The sequence below is a fragment of the Rhinopithecus bieti genome, unplaced genomic scaffold, assembly GCF_001698545.2.
Source record: "Rhinopithecus bieti isolate Rb0 unplaced genomic scaffold, ASM169854v2 scaffold_13351, whole genome shotgun sequence".
NCBI classification, from domain to species: Eukaryota; Metazoa; Chordata; class Mammalia; order Primates; family Cercopithecidae; genus Rhinopithecus; species Rhinopithecus bieti.
In genome coordinates this window covers 3,660,907-3,677,814 of record NW_016807514.1, presented here as the reverse complement: position 1 = coordinate 3,677,814, position 16,908 = coordinate 3,660,907, and the positions used below count along the sequence as shown (strand labels likewise).

The 16,908-nt window shown below is 55.6% G+C and overlaps 1 protein-coding gene across 1 annotated transcript in view; it reads right to left on the bottom strand.

The window, feature by feature from the left end:
• The window catches only part of CFAP74 (cilia and flagella associated protein 74), an 80,526-nt gene that overhangs the window by 10,862 nt on the left and 52,756 nt on the right, over positions 1-16,908 (bottom strand). The window contains exons 19-25 of the mRNA XM_017882526.1: positions 15,582-15,646; positions 14,906-15,028; positions 13,112-13,233; positions 10,669-10,797; positions 6,933-7,020; positions 6,242-6,415; positions 5,013-5,131 (exon numbers count right to left, since the gene is read on the bottom strand). Of these exons, the coding sequence (XP_017738015.1) occupies positions 5,013-5,131; positions 6,242-6,415; positions 6,933-7,020; positions 10,669-10,797; positions 13,112-13,233; positions 14,906-15,028; positions 15,582-15,646 (820 nt within the window). The remainder of the gene's footprint in view (positions 1-5,012; positions 5,132-6,241; positions 6,416-6,932; positions 7,021-10,668; positions 10,798-13,111; positions 13,234-14,905; positions 15,029-15,581; positions 15,647-16,908) is intronic.

The window sequence follows — 16,908 nt, the reverse complement described above, 5'->3', positions numbered from 1 at the left end:
GAGCCGAGATCGCACCATTGCACTCCAGCTTGGGCGACAAAGCTAGACTCTGTCTCAAAAAAAAAAAAAAAAAAGAAAGGAAATAAAAATGTAGTGATGAGGCCGGGCGCGGTGGCTCAAGCCTGTAATCCCAGCACTTTGGGAGGCCGAGACGGGCGGATCACGAGGTCAGGAGATCGAGACCATCCTGGCTAACATGGTGAAACCCCGTCTCTACTAAAAAATACAAAAAACTAGCCGGGCGACGTGGCGGGCGCCTGTAGTCCCAGCTACTCGGGAGGCTGAGGCAGGAGAATGGCCTAAACCCAGGAGGCGGAGCTTGCAGTGAGCCGAGATCCGGCCACTGCACTCCAGCCTGGGCGGCAGAGCGAGACTCCGTCTCAAAAAAAAAAAAAAAAAAAAAAAAAAAAAAAAAAAAAAAAAAAAAATGTAGTGATGAGGTGTTGCTGGTCTCAAATTCCTGGACTCAAGCGATCCTTCTGTTTCAGCCTCCCAAAGTGCTGGGATTACGGCCGTGGTGCCCAGTGCTCACTAAAATTATTTTTTTGTGTATGTATCATTGATTATTATTAGTAATCAATTTCTCTTTTTTTTGACAGGGAATCTCGCTTTGTCGCCCAGGCTGGAGTGCAGTGGCGCAATCTCAGCTTACTGCAACCTCCACCTCTCAGGTTTAAGTGATTCTCCTGCCTCAGCCTCCCAAGTAACTGGGATTACAGACACCTGCTACCATGCCTGGCTAATTTTTGTATTTTTGGTAGAGATGGAGTTTTGCCATTTGGCCAGACTGGTCTTGAACTCTTGATCTCAAGTGATCCACCCACCTTGGCCTCCCAAAGTGCTGGGATTACAGGCGTGAGCCACCGTGCCTGGCCTGACTATTCAGATATTTCTGTATTTTTCTTGTGTCAGTTGTGTATTTTGAGGAATTTGTCCATTTCCTCGAAATTTTCATGTTCCCTGGTGCAAAGCTGTTCGTCACGTTCTCTTTGCATTGTTTTGATATCTGTTAGGTCTGCAGCGATGTTCCCTTTCACTCCTGATACTGATGGTTTGTGTTTTCTCTTTTTATCCTGACGGGTCTTGCTAGGGGTAATGAATTTTATTTTATTTTATTTTTTATTTTTATTTTTATTTTTTTTTGAGACGGAGTCTCACTCTGTCGCCCGGGCTGGAGTGCAGTGGCCGGATCTCAGCTCACTGCAAGCTCTGCCTCCCGGGTTTACGCCATTCTCCTGCCTCAGTCTCCCAAGTAGCTGGGACTACAGGCGCCCGCCACGTCGCCCGGCTACTTTTTTGTATTTTTTAGTAGAGACGGGGTTTCACCGTGTTAGCCAGGATGGTCTCAATCTCCTGACCTCGTGATCTGCCCGTCTCGGCCTCCCAAAGTGCTGGGATTACAGGCTTGAGCCACCGCGCCCGGCCGAATTTTATTAAATTGTACAAGAAAAGACTTTTAGTTTGTTGTTTTTCTCTGTTGAACATTTCATTTCTATTGCATTGACTTCCACTCTTAGCTTTATTATGTCTTTTCTTCTACTCTCTTTGGGTTTAATTTCCTGTGTTCTTTTCCTAATGCTTGAAAAGGAAGCTTAGATGGTTGATTTTCAAACCCTCTTTTCTGATATCTGCATTTAGAACGAGAAGCTTCCCAGGAGGTGCTGCTCTGACAGCCCACAGGCCTCAAACCTAACGGGTCCCAAAGGGAACCCCTGGTGGTGTCCATGAGGCTCAGTCACAAAAATACCCAGGCTGAGGGGAAACAAGCAAAATCCAGACCGGCGGCGGGGGCCTGAGGCGCCGACCTGGGGTCCCGGTCTGCTTGGGGTTCTCCTAGTTTCAGCACTCACAGTCCTGTGGCCTGAGAAACCCCTCAGTGCCAGGCACACCAGCATGGTGGTCACCCTACATCTGTGCAAGGGTAGAAGCATTTACGCTTGCACACACGTGTGTGTGTTCGGTTATAGGTACACAGGTATGTAATGAAAGTACAAGCCCTGGCATTCCTGACAGGGATGGGCTCTGGGGAGGGAGGGAGAACGAAGCCACCTCCGACTTGAGGGAGAATGTTTGTTTCTGTAACACGAAGAGAAATCGGAGGCAGGTAGGATAAAGCCTAAGGTCTGTATTTTGGGTGGAGGGTACACGATGCTGACTTTCTGAGTTTGTGGATTATCTGAAAATGGAAGGGAGGAAGAGAGCAGAGGACGCAGGGCTAAGAAAGCTGAGGCCTTCTATTTTTTTTAGCACATCACACACACACACGAACTGCAGGGGGTGCTCTGGAGCGATGGAGTTAGAAAAGCCTCTCTTAGGCCGGGCGCGGTGGCTCACGCCTGTAATCCCAGCACTTTGGGAGGCTGAGGCAGGTGGATCACAAGGTCGAGAGATCGAGACCATCCTGGCTAGCACAGTGAAACCCCGTCTCTACTAAAAATACAAAAATTAGCTGGGCGTGGTGGTGCACACCTATAGTCTCAGCTGCTCGGGAGGCTGAGGCAGAAGAATCACTTGAACCCGGGAGGCAAAGGTTGCAGTGAGCTGAGACTGTGACACTGCACTCCAGCCTGGTGACAGAGCGAGACTCTGTCTCAAAAAAAAAAAAAGAAAAAAAGAAAAGAAAAGAAAAAAAAAGAAAAGCTCACTGAACTGGGCTCCTTTTATTTTATTTTATTTTTTTATTTTATTTTTTTTGAGATGGAGTCTCACTCTGTCGCCCAGGCTGGAGTTCAGTGGCACAATCTCGGCTCACTGCAAGCTCCACCTCCCGGGTTCATGCCATTCTCCTGCCTCAGCCTCCCAAGTAACTGGGACTACAGGTGCCCGCCACCACGCCTGGCTAATTTTTTATATTTTTAGTAGAGACGGGGTTTCACCATGTTAGCCAGGATGGTCTTGATCTCCTGACCTCGTGATCTGCCTGCCTTGGCCTCCCAAAGTGCTGGGATTACAGGCATGAACCACTGCACCTGGCCTGAATTGGGCTCCTTTCTGAGAGTGAGGAGGAGAGCCAGGCGCAGTGGCTCACCCCTGTCATCCCAGCACATTTGGAGGCTGAAGTGGGAGGATCACTTGAGGCTATGAATTCAAGACCAGCTTGGACAACATAGTGAGACCCCGTCTCAAATATACAAAAAATATAAAAATTAGCCAGTCATGGTGGTGTGTTCCTGTAGTCCTAGCCACACTCAGGAGGTTGAGGTGGGAGGATTGCTTGAACCTGGGAGGTGGAGGCTGCAGTGAGCCGTGATTGCACCACTGCACTCAAGCCTGGGTGACACAGCAAGACCCTGTCTCAAAAAAATAAAAAAAAATTTTTTTAAAGATGTAAAAGTTCAGAAAGAAATAATTGCACTTGAAAATGAGCAGTAGAAAAAGGTCGAATCACAGGTGACATTGTTATGAGATGAGAGAGAATGAGGAGTGGAATTTATGTAAACGGTGAAGCACGCTGGGAAGCGGTGTTAGGAAGGAATCGAACGCTGCAGCCTGATGACTCCACGTGCGCCTCAAAGAGTTCAGAAAGTGACACAGGGTTGGAAACTGCGACATCGATAGGTCAGAGTCACAGGGCCGTGATTACGAATGGAAGGTGCAAAGCACTGAGCACCAAAGGCGGCTGAGGGAGAGATGACCGGGCGTTAACGCGCCCTGGAGAAGGAGCCAACGTGGCTTTTGAAGTGGTCTGGCTGCCTGACTAGCCCAGAGGTCCTGCTGCCAACGAACTCGCAACACAGAACAGAGGAACATGTGAACTGACACCACGGGACAGCATCCCACCTGTGGCAACTCCACAGAACAAACCCACCTGGCTGCTTCGATAAATACATTTTAAGGACCCACAGAGATGGAGGGAGGCCCCGACGGCCCAGGTCAGTAGGACCCAAATGTGGATGATTGTTTGACGAAGGCACAGAGGAATTCAGGGCAGAATGGAATCTTTTCGACAAGGCTGGAATAATTGGAAGCCTCCGTGCAAAAAAATGAACCTCAACTTGGCTCACATCTGAAATAAAAGCAATCAAAATGGACCACAGACCCAGCTGTGACTGCCCCCCAGTGTCTTGGCCTCTGCCCCAGAACACATCTCTGGAGACTGATGGTCCCAGCAGCAACGAGAACCCACGCCGGACCACTGGCCACTGCTTTGGGTCCAGTTTCACCTCTCCCTCTACCACTTCCTCATCCCACTCTCAGGCTCAGGGAGGTGCAGAGACTGGCTGGTCGCACAAGATGTCAGAGCATGCAGGTCTTTACACCAGGTCCACCTCTGGACACAGGTCCACCCACACAGAAACACATTCACTCACATGCATGCTCACACATACATGCACTAACCTGCCATACCCACATACATGCACTCACACACATACATGCTCACTCCACACACCACATGCTCCACCTCACATGTGGCTCACACTCATGCCAAAGTTCACAACACCATGTACCTGTACTCACCGACAACACAGGACCACGTACTCACCACACAGGGGACACCCCCCATACCTCACATACCTGGCACTCACACATTCACGCAATCCCCATATGCTCAACTACACGTCCCACATGTATCACACACACATTCAGGTCCTCACCACTGACAAACATGCACTCTTGCCCACCACACCCCTATGCACTCACGCCTTACTAACAGTGATACGGCCTGTTGATGCGCAACCACATGTTCTACACACACGGGCCCTCTCCGGCCTGTCCTCACACACTCATAACATGCACACCCACGACACCACAAACACGCACACATAGCTGAGCGGCCCAAACTCAAGGCTGCCCAGGTTCCCAGGCCTGTTCTGCACCCCGGGTTTTGAGGTTCCTGCCGGCCGGGCAAGTGGCTGGCCCAGGCACAGGCCCTGTGGATCAGCCAGGCAGCGGTGGGGCAGATGCAGGGATGGGGTGCTGCTGGGAAAGGGTGGGCCCTCCCGAAGCAGGTAGCTCCAGGCCAAACTGCGTCCCTTCCTCCCTGGCAGGCTCCACCGGTTTGATCTCCAGACTTGCAGGTCAGCTTGAAGCTGTGTTCCTCGGGCCCTTGGTGGCTGAAGATCACATCGAACTGCAGCGTTTCCCAGGGCAGGATCGTCCCAAACCCATCGTTGGGCTGCACGTCCACAAACTGGAAATGGAGGAGCGCTCTGAGGGAATGTCACAGGGAGACCACGTGAACACACGTGCAGCAGGGCTGTGAGTGTGAGAGTGAGTGTGAGAGATTAGTGTGATTGTGTGTGAGCAAGTGTGAGTCTGAGTGTGAGAGATTAGTGTGATCGTGTGTGGGCAAGTGTGTGTAAGTGTAAGAGAGTGTGATTGTGTGTGAGCGAGTGTGAGTGTAAGAGATTAGTGTGATCGTGTGTGAGCAAGCATAAGAAAGTGTGTATGTGAGTGATTGTGACTGTGAGAGTAAGTGTGATCATGTGTGAGCGAATGTGAGCATGAGATTAGTGTGATCGTGTGTGAGCATCAGTGCGAGTCAGATTAGTGTGACCGTGTATGTGAGAGTAAGAGATAAGTGTGATCATGTGTGAATGTGAGAGATTAGTGTGACCGTGTGTGAGCAAGTGTGAGATTAGTGTGATCATGTGTGAGCAAGTGTGAGTGTAAGAGATTAGTGTGACCGTATGTGAGTGTGAGTGTGAGTGTGTAAGAGGTTAGTATGATCATGTGTGAGCGAGTGTGTGAGTGTAAGAGTGTGATTGTGTGTAAGCAAGGGTGAGTGTGAGTGTAAGAGAGTGTGAGCGTGTGAGTGTGGTGGTGTGAATGAGTGTCAGCAAGTGTGTGTGTGAGCACATGTGTATGAGTGCATGAGCGATTGTGAGCATGTGCATGTGTGTGCATGTGTGTGTATGAGATGGGGGGAGAGTGAGGACGGTGGTGTTGGTAGCAGGGCAGCCCAGGGAAAGGTGAGGGGTGCCCAGGCTTGGGCCTCGTCCTAGCTACCTTGTGTGGCCCCAGCAGGGGAAAGTTCCAGAAGGAAGAGCAGAGAGAGGGATCTGGAGGGCAGGACGTGCATGGGACCGAGGCTAGGGGTGCAGCTGACAGGCAGAAGTTGGGCTGCACATCCAGGGCTGGTGTGCAGGGTGGGGAGGTCCAGGCATGGGGGGTGCAGCTGAGAGACGGAAGTTGGGCCACACGCCCATGCATGGGCACCCTGGAGCAGTGGCCACTGCATCCTGTCCCCAGGGCTTCCGGGCCTCGCCCCTCTTGCCCCAGGCCTGGCCGCAGGAGGTACCTTGGGAAGCTTGACGAACCCAAACTCCTGGGGCAGGAGCGAGTGGTTGTGGAGGCTGATTTCTGTCCTGATGGCCTCGTAGATGGTGCAGTAGCCAAAATCCACCTCCGAGGGACTGAGCTCCAGGTCCGAGGTGGTGACAATGGCATGCACGGTGAATTCCACTGGCTTGTTCTGAGGCACAAAGGGCGCAGTCGCTCTCGCAGCTGCTTGGAGACTTACCAAGTGCTCCCCAAACTCTGAGGCACGACCACTGCTGCTGCCTTGTGGCCATGGTCCACGGTTTCCAGTACACGATGAGGCCATCTTTTAATAAAACCCACTTCCCTGTGACCACTCCCTGACATGGGGGGGGTGGCAGCTGAGAGCCAGCTGCAGGTGGAGTGGGGTGCATGTGTCCCTGTGTGTGGCACACATGGGCGCATAGACGTGTGCAGCTGTGTGGGCACCCCTCATGTGTGCACATGCAGGTGCGGGTGCCTGGGACACAGCCCTGCTGGCCTGGGCAGGCCTCGGAGGCCTCTCTCTGGCCCATGAGCACCCTGCCAGCAGGCAAGCCCCTCTGGCCGCTAGATGCTTCACTGGAAGGCAAGTGAGGATGGGCCCTTTTGGGGGCCCTTGCCTAGCCTCCCAGGAAAGCCACTGTTCCCCAGGAGAGCCCAGCATCCCTCGAAAGTGCCCCAACACAGACCTGGTCAGCCACCCATATGGTCATCGGGGCCTCCAGGACTCGGGTCTCCTTGTCAAAATACCTCCCCGCATCCTCCGGCAGGGAGTGTCTGAAAGAGGCAGACGAGGCGAATGTGCTTTCCTCTCTCCATTTTGTGAAATGACAGTAAGACCCACTGTCAGTGGTACTTCTACATCTTTGAGAGGTACGGCATCTCTGAAACATCGGTGCTGGGATACGCCTCATGCCAACCTCCCGCTCTCGCACAGAACCTGCGAGCACGTGGCCCTCGTGGGCCCGCAAGGGCTCTGGCATGTCTGAGTCTAAGTCGCCAGTCACTCCCAGGAGCAACACAACTGACTGTGGCTCAAAAGCTGTGTTTAAATAAACAGAAAAAAATTCAAGAGCCAAGTTTCAAATTAATATGGAGTTTGCATCATAAAGGAATCTTAAAAGCCCTTTGAAAATGCATTTTCACTTTAATCAGAGTTTGATCTCTGATTACATAAGTTAGTGTTGTTATAGAAATATCAGGAAAGTACAAATAAGAAAGAAAACATCAGCTTCCCTGTGACAGGTGGCCGGCAGGGGCAAGTCCAGGAAACAGTCGATTTAAAGCTCAGCTCCACCCTGTTCCCTTCCAAGTCCCACCAGGTCGTGCCTGCTGCGCCCACCTCCCTCACCAAGCTCCACTGAGCATCCTTTGTCTGGACCTCGGTCCTGGCCCGGATGCTGAGGGCAGCTCTGGGGAGCTGGGATCAGACATAGGACGTCCAGCCTCCAAAGCACAACAAACGCTGAAGTGCAGAAACCAAAGTCCACCTGGCAAAAGCAGAGACCAGGGGATGCACCCAGGAGGCCTGGAAAGAGCCTTGGATTGGAGAGGACAAGGGATGACTGGGTGACAGGGACACCCTCAAGACACAGGTAAAGGAGCAAATGTCAGGCGTGCACTGATCTCAAAACAGAACCTCAGGGAGTTACGGGAAAGGGATGAAGACAGGGAAGACAGTGTGGGAGTGCACAGACAGCAGGGTGCCCGCAACAAGCCAGAGCCGTATCCTGGGCCACCTTATCCCAGCAGGCAGCAGACCCTCAGTGGCACTGAGAGCCGCAGGCCATGCTTGGGGACGCACAGCCTCCCGATCTTTTCAACGAGGCTGGAATAACTGGAAACCTCTGTACAAAAAAATGAACTTCAACTTGGCTCACATCTTAAACAAAAGCAACCAAAAGGGACCACCGACCCAGCTGTGACTGCCCCCCAGTGTCATGGCCTCTGCCCTAGAACACATCCCTGAGGGGTGATGATCCCAGCAGCAATGAGATCAGAGGAGTGGCCAGTGGAGAGGGGCGCCTTGGAGCCCACATCCTCCCACGTCCTCCTGCCCCGGCCCTGGCATCCTGGCACCTACCGCGGCAGGAACTTGAGCTGCACGGAGTAGGATGACTGTGCCTGGATGTAGCCTGTCTCAGGCAGGAGCTCCAGGTGGGCCCTCAGCTCCTTGCACACCTCGAACTTCAGGCGCAGGGCAGCTTTCGACCTGTGGGCGTGTCGCAGGGCACTGGGTCAGGCGCCACAGCCGTGACTCTGTGTGTGCTCCATGCCTGGAGTTATTACAACATTTCTAAAACCCAAGCCCACGACAGGTGCTCAGAGCCCACCCACTCCAAGCATGCACGTGCACCTCGACAATCAGAGTCTTCAAAGCCCTGCTTTGTAAGGGCTGTTTTATCTGAAATGAAATCTGATGAGGTATTCTTAAAATAACCACATCGAAACGGAAGCATGGTCCTAATGGGCTCTCGGGAACCGGACGCTTTCCGGGAAGAGCACCTGTCAGGCAGCCCCGGGTGTGGGGCCCTGGAGGGGACACGAAGGGTGGAACCCCTCCCTCCAGGGCTCTGCCCGCCTCCTGCCCAGGGCATACCCACATCCTGTAGCTCAAGCACAGGGCACGTGGGGGGCCTGGGACAGCCACAGGCCTCGGTGATGACTGCAGCCTCCAACCCAAGATGCGCCTGAGAAAGCCCAGGTACCCACCAGTCACCTGGGAGGCTGCGTCTGTCTGATCTCCACCTCCAGCTCCCTCAAGCCAACAGCCTCCTCAGGACCACCGGGAGCCGCCCTGTTCCCACAGTGAAGCCCCCCTCCCCTCCCTGTCTTTGAGCCTCTGCTGAACACAGTGGTGCGGCCGCCCCACCACAGCTGCCCCGGGCAGTCTACGAGGGGGGACCCGGGGTGTAGCAGTGAGAAATCTCTCCCTCCTCCTGTGCTTCCACGCGACAGTCGCCCATGCTGTGTCAGCCCCGTCTCCGTCCAGCACAGACCTGCCTCTGACCTCTGACCACTACCCAGAGGCCACCCACAGTGCATCTGGGCACGCCAGCCTCTGCACCCCTGCTGCTGGGGCCCCGTGCAAGGTGGGTGCCTGGGTGCTCAGACACCGCGCCCTCCCTGTTCGGCAGATGCTGTTCTGTCTTCTGGTTCCCTTGTGGGGCCAGAGTCTATACAAACGAGTACTTGGCTACGCTGAGGTACGCACAACCACAGCCGGAGGCCATCCACAGAGCTGAGCCCCGCCCAGCCCACAATGCCCGACAGACACGCCCGGGCCCTTTCTGTCACGTTTCCAAGGGCATAGAGAAGCTGTGGTAGGACGNAAGTCGCCAGTCACTCCCAGGAGCAACACAACTGACTGTGGCTCAAAAGCTGTGTTTAAATAAACAGAAAAAAATTCAAGAGCCAAGTTTCAAATTAATATGGAGTTTGCATCATAAAGGAATCTTAAAAAGCCCTTTGAAAATGCATTTTCACTTTAATCAGAGTTTGATCTCTGATTACATAAGTTAGTGTTGTTATAGAAATATCAGGAAAGTACAAATAAGAAAGAAAAACATCAGCTTCCCTGTGACAGGTGGCCGGCAGGGGCAAGTCCAGGAAACAGTCGATTTAAAGCTCAGCTCCACCCTGTTCCCTTCCAAGTCCCACCAGGTCGTGCCTGCTGCGCCCACCTCCCTCACCAAGCTCCACTGAGCATCCTTTGTCTGGACCTCGGTCCTGGCCCGGATGCTGAGGGCAGCTCTGGGGAGCTGGGATCAGACATAGGACGTCCAGCCTCCAAAGCACAACAAACGCTGAAGTGCAGAAACCAAAGTCCACCTGGCAAAAGCAGAGACCAGGGGATGCACCCAGGAGGCCTGGAAAGAGCCTTGGATTGGAGAGGACAAGGGATGACTGGGTGACAGGGACACCCTCAAGACACAGGTAAAGGAGCAAATGTCAGGCGTGCACTGATCTCAAAACAGAACCTCAGGGAGTTACGGGAAAGGGATGAAGACAGGGAAGACAGTGTGGGAGTGCACAGACAGCAGGGTGCCCGCAACAAGCCAGAGCCGTATCCTGGGCCACCTTATCCCAGCAGGCAGCAGACCCTCAGTGGCACTGAGAGCCGCAGGCCATGCTTGGGGGACGCACAGCCTCCCGATCTTTTCAACGAGGCTGGAATAACTGGAAACCTCTGTACAAAAAAATGAACTTCAACTTGGCTCACATCTTAAACAAAAGCAACCAAAAGGGACCACCGACCCAGCTGTGACTGCCCCCCAGTGTCATGGCCTCTGCCCTAGAACACATCCCTGAGGGGTGATGATCCCAGCAGCAATGAGATCAGAGGAGTGGCCAGTGGAGAGGGGCGCCTTGGAGCCCACATCCTCCCACGTCCTCCTGCCCCGGCCCTGGCATCCTGGCACCTACCGCGGCAGGAACTTGAGCTGCACGGAGTAGGATGACTGTGCCTGGATGTAGCCTGTCTCAGGCAGGAGCTCCAGGTGGGCCCTCAGCTCCTTGCACACCTCGAACTTCAGGCGCAGGGCAGCTTTCGACCTGTGGGCGTGTCGCAGGGCACTGGGTCAGGCGCCACAGCCGTGACTCTGTGTGTGCTCCATGCCTGGAGTTATTACAACATTTCTAAAACCCAAGCCCACGACAGGTGCTCAGAGCCCACCCACTCCAAGCATGCACGTGCACCTCGACAATCAGAGTCTTCAAAGCCCTGCTTTGTAAGGGCTGTTTTATCTGAAATGAAATCTGATGAGGTATTCTTAAAAATAACCACATCGAAACGGAAGCATGGTCCTAATGGGCTCTCGGGAACCGGACGCTTTCCGGGAAGAGCACCTGTCAGGCAGCCCCCGGGTGTGGGGCCCTGGAGGGGACACGAAGGGTGGAACCCCTCCCTCCAGGGCTCTGCCCGCCTCCTGCCCAGGGCATACCCACATCCTGTAGCTCAAGCACAGGGCACGTGGGGGGCCTGGGACAGCCACAGGCCTCGGTGATGACTGCAGCCTCCAACCCAAGATGCGCCTGAGAAAGCCCAGGTACCCACCAGTCACCTGGGAGGCTGCGTCTGTCTGATCTCCACCTCCAGCTCCCTCAAGCCAACAGCCTCCTCAGGACCACCGGGAGCCGCCCTGTTCCCACAGTGAAGCCCCCCTCCCCTCCCTGTCTTTGAGCCTCTGCTGAACACAGTGGTGCGGCCGCCCCACCACAGCTGCCCCGGGCAGTCTACGAGGGGGGACCCGGGGGTGTAGCAGTGAGAAATCTCTCCCTCCTCCTGTGCTTCCACGCGACAGTCGCCCATGCTGTGTCAGCCCCGTCTCCGTCCAGCACAGACCTGCCTCTGACCTCTGACCACTACCCAGAGGCCACCCACAGTGCATCTGGGCACGCCAGCCTCTGCACCCCTGCTGCTGGGGCCCCGTGCAAGGTGGGTGCCTGGGTGCTCAGACACCGCGCCCTCCCTGTTCGGCAGATGCTGTTCTGTCTTCTGGTTCCCTTGTGGGGCCAGAGTCTATACAAACGAGTACTTGGCTACGCTGAGGTACGCACAACCACAGCCGGAGGCCATCCACAGAGCTGAGCCCCGCCCAGCCCACAATGCCCGACAGACACGCCCGGGCCCTTTCTGTCACGTTTCCAAGGGCATAGAGAAGCTGTGGTAGGACGGATGCCGGAGGTGAGCAGACTCCACTGCGGCCACGCTAACTCACGCAGCAGGATCCTGGGTCATGGCAGACTCCACCACGGCCACGCTAACTCACGCAGCTCCCGGGTCACTGCAGGCTTCACTGCGGCCACACGAACACAACAGCTGGATCCTGGGTCACGGCAGACTCCACCGCGGCCACGCTAACTCACGCAGCTGGATCCCGGGTCACTGCAGGCTTCACATTCCCAGCCCGTGCCGGGCCCACAGGAGTTGGACAGCAGGAGGGCAGGTGCTGCGGGAGCCGTTCCTACCCAGGTCACTGGGCGGGAGGTGCCTGTGCCTGGGGCCGGTGCCTGGGGCCTCGGTATCCGCACAGCCTGCTCCTTGGTGCTGGTGGCACAGGGGATCCGTCATGGAAACCCCACAGGCCCAGCCTCGCCGTCCCTCTGCACTTTCCCACCGGCATGGCTCTTCAGGGCAGGCTGCTTGCTCTGATGTCCGGAGCCCTCGCCAAACCCTGCAAGTAGAGGCTGCCTCCTCCAGGCTCGCCCCGCCTGTGTCCATGAGGGGCTGAGGACTCCGGCCAGGCCGAGGCGGGCAGTGCGTTTCCTGTGGCTGCTGAAAGGACTTCCCCAAGCGTAGGCCCCACACCGAAGAGGCGCGTTCATTCTCTCCACAGCCCGGAGGTCAGAAGCCAAGACAGAGCTAAGGCCGAGGTGCGGGCCGGGCTGTGCCCTGTGCAGCTCTAGGGCACAGGCGTCTTCTCTCCTTTCACAGCCTCTAGAAGCTGCAGTGTCCCCGGGCTCCGGGCGGACCTTCCTCCATCGTGGAAGCCAACAGTGCGGTGTCTTCAAATCGGCCTGACTCGGACCCTCCTGCCTCCCCGTGACGCCTCCCAGATGACCCTGGATCACCCCCACCAAGGTCCCTCTTCCCAGCCACAGCGCTAAGCACCCCCCTTGCCACACAGGGTGACGCTCAGGGCCTGGACAGCAGCCGTGGCAGCCCCAGGTGCCGTGTCCCCGCTGGCCACTGGGGGGCTCACTGCCTGTGCACAGGCGGGCAGGGGCTCACCCTGGGTGCAAGTCACCCCGTGTGCATGGACGGGCGGGGACTCACCCTGGGTGCAAGTCACCCCGTGTGCATGGACGGGCGGGGGCTCGCCAGGTGTGCAAGTCACCCCATGTGCATGGATGGGTGGGGGCTCACCGTGTGTGCACAAGCACAGAGTCCTGGTAGAGCCGGTCGTACATACAGATCTTCAGGTCCACGCTGGGCTTTGGCACCCAGACCGGCACGTCGATGGCCACGCCCATGACCCTGAAATGCAGCTGAATATGGACACGTGAGCTCAGCAACAGGAGTTCTTTGGGCAAAGCAGGCGATGTTGGTGAGCACTGACACAGCTCCCAGGAGGAATGTTTCATGGGCTTGAGTTTTCTAACTCTTTGGGATGGCTGTGGCACTTTTCATATCATGTCATTTAAAATGTTCTTTTTTTTGAGATAGAGTCTCACTCTGTCGCCCGGGCTGGAGTGCAGTGGTGCAATCTCTGCTTACTGCAACCTCCGCCTCCCGTGTTCAAGCAATTCTCCTGCTTGAGCCTCCCGAGTAGCTGGGATTACAGGCACCCGCCACCATGCCAGGCTAATGTTTATATTTTTAGTAGAGACGGGGTTTCGCCACATTGGCCAGGCTGGTCTCGAACTCCTGACCTCAGAGATCCACCCACCTCAGTCCCCCAAAGTGCAGGGATTACAGGCATCAGCCACTGCGTCCAGCCAAATATTCTTTTTAAATGTTCATCTATTACTAGAACAGAATACTGGATCACCAAGTACCTACCACTCAGCTTCATACTCATTAACATTTAGGTGTTTAAAAAAACCTTTCTATGGCCAAGCACGGTGGCTCACACTTGTAATTCCAGCACTTTGGAGGCCAGGCTTGGAGGATTGCTTGAGCCCACAAGTTTGAGACCAGCCTGGGCAGCATGGTGAGACCCCCATCTCTACAAAAAATATAAACATCAGCCAGGCATGGTGATGTGTGCCTGTGGTCCCAACTATGTGGGAGGCTGAGGCGGGAGAATCGCTTGAACCCCAGAGGCAGAGGTTGCAGTGAGCCAAGATAGTGCTTCTCCCCAAGCACTGACTCCTGGGGCCTCAGGAGGTTGGAGGGGATGAGTCAGGTTTTGGGAGGGCCAGCAAGCCCCGGGCTGGGGAAGTGCAGCAGCCCAGCACAAAGCCGCCTAGGCAGTGGTACTGTCCTGGTGCTGTGGGGTGAGCCGAGGACTCTGAACACTTTGGAGGATGCGAGGAGCCACAGCCTGGGACAGGCAACCGCCCCAGCCCATGGGAGTGCAGAGGGGGTGCAGAGGAATTTTTAAGCATAGAAAGTTGTCGTCTGGGGCTGGGCGTGGTGGTTCACTCCTATAATCCCAGCACTTTGGGAGGCCAAGGTGGGTAGATCACTTGAGGTCAGGAGATCGAGACCAGCCTGGACAACATGGCGAAACCCCATCTCTATGAAAAATACAGAAGTTAGCCGTGTGTGGTGACGTGCACCTGTAATCCCAGCTACTCGAGAGGCTGAGGCAAGAGGATCACTTGAGCCCAGGGATTAAAGGCTGAAGTGAGCTGTGATCCTGCCACTGCATTCCAGCCTGGGTGACAGAACGAGATCCTGACTCAAAAAAAAAAAAAAAAAAAAAAAAAAAAAAAATGGCTCTGTGTGTGCGCACGTGTGCACGGGGCCCTGTGTGCGCACGTGTGTACATGCATGTTTTGCATGGGCATGCATGGTGTGCTCATAGAAGCATGTCTGCCTGTGTATGCCAGTGTGCTATGTTGTGTGTTAGTAAACTGTGGTGTCAACCATCTGTGCACAACTGGCCATCCCTGCATGGGCAAATGGCGACTTTGTGGCCAAGGGCAGCTGCTGCACGAGGCTGTGGAGGCAGGGGCCAGGGCGTGCATGTGGCATGGCAGCAGGAATACTCACCGTTGGGCACTGGGGGTTCTTAAACATGACCTTGAACCTGGCTTGAACGTTTCCTGGGACGACCGGGGTGAAGATGACGGGCACCTTGATGGAGCTGAAGGGGCCAATTTCCCCCACTGTGATCTGCACAGGAAGAGATGCCATGGGGTCTGCCAGGCTTCCTGGCTTTCAGGACCCCTTCCCAACCCTCACAGTGGTGCGCTGCTGCAAGGATGGAAGGTGGCGGGACCCACGTCCCTGGGTGGCCACTTGGCCACAGATGTCCTGGGCCTGGCCCAGCCCTTGGAGGACTTACTGTCGTGGGATCCCAGCCAGGGGAGTTGGAGGCAGCCTGAACTCCTCCACATCCTCTCCTGCTCATGAGCTCAGGGGCGTGCCCCAGCCAGGGAGGCCACGGCCAGCGTCCACCCCACGTCTCACCCAGTGCCCCATATCCAGGAAACCACCTGTGGGTCCTGCACAGCCCCGGCTTGGGGAGGCGGTAGCCCCATGCCAGCTGAGATTACAAGAGGCCTGGAGGCTGCAAGTGCCCGGTGGACACCGTCCGGCCCATCTCTGGTCAAATGCAAGGGCCACCTGGCGGCGAGGGCCAGTGGGTCGGGGTGCAGCTGGGGCTGGGGGAAGGTGGGCGGTGTCTCGGATCGTGGCAGCTGTTTTAGGGCCTGAGCTGGCTGACCTCCCCCAGCGTGATCTCCGTCTGCTCTTCGCTGGGAGGTATCGCTGTGGTTAATCTCTCCGGCTCTGGAAGAAAAGGGGGATCCAGAGGTGAGGGTTGGCAGGGTGAAGGCGTGTGGCCCAGGGCCCCTCGGGACGTGGTCACCGCCTCCAAACCCATATCCTGGGCTCTGTCCTTTCTGGCCATAGTGGCCCGTTGGGGGACCCAGGCCCAGAAAGGGTGTGCAGCCAGTCCCCATGGTGCCTGGAGGGCTTTGGAAGCCCTCCCCCAAGGACCTCCATTTTCTCACGACCTGCCAGCCCCAGGGCAAGGGTATTAGAGGCTGGAGTGGGAAGGACAGCTAAGTCCAGAAAATTCTAAAACAGTATCATCTTTTGGGGATGTTTCTTCTCTTACCATCATATCTGGTAACCTAACTTCCCACAGATGTAGCGTACGTGTTCCCTATGGGTACCTGCTACTGGTGTGTTTGAGTCATCACGTCCCCGTGGCAGGCTCCCGGTTTCCATCTGCTGCTGGGTTCTGGGGGCACCTGCCGGCAGTTGGTCAGCAAGGCCCCGGGTAGCAGAGCTGTTTCCTTGCAAGTCCGAGCAGGACTTTTTGTTGACTTTGCACCTGAATAGATGCAATTCGAGAGGCCACACGCAGGTTGGCGTTCTCCTTTGGCCTCTGTTGTGCTGCCGGGTTGGGTCAGAGCAGCTGGGCCGCTGGCCGGGCCAGGTCACCGTGGGGAGCCCCGGTGGGCTTGCCAGAGCCTGCCCTGGGCTCAGCGTCTGGACGGCAGGGCTCTTCTGGAGCTGGGTGACGACTTCAAAACACTGTGCACATTATTTCTGGGGTCTGGAGTTGTAAAGGCCGCAGGGACCCCTGTTCTTTTTTTTTTTTTTTGAGACAGAGTCTCGGTCTGTCATCCAGGTTGGAATACAATGGTGTGATCTTGACTCACTGCAACCTCTGCGTCCCGGGTTCATGCCATTATCCTGCCTCAGCCTCCCAAGTAGCTGGGACTACAGGCACCTGCCACGTGCCTGGCTCATTTTTGCATTTTTAGTAGAGATGGGGTTTCACCATACTGGCCAGGTTGGTCTTGAACTCCTGACCTTGTGATCCGCCCGCCTCGGCCTCCCAAAGTGATGGGATTACAGGCGTGAGCCACCATGCCCGGCCAAGGGCCCCTGGTTCTGAACGTGGAAGGGGTGCAGCTGGGTCAGCTGCCCTCCACTCTGGCTGCCTCAGGATCACCACGGCAACAAGAGCCTGGACCTGAGCCCAGGTGGTCAGATTCTGGGGCCAGCAGTTTTCTGGTTTTTAGAGACAAGGTCTCACT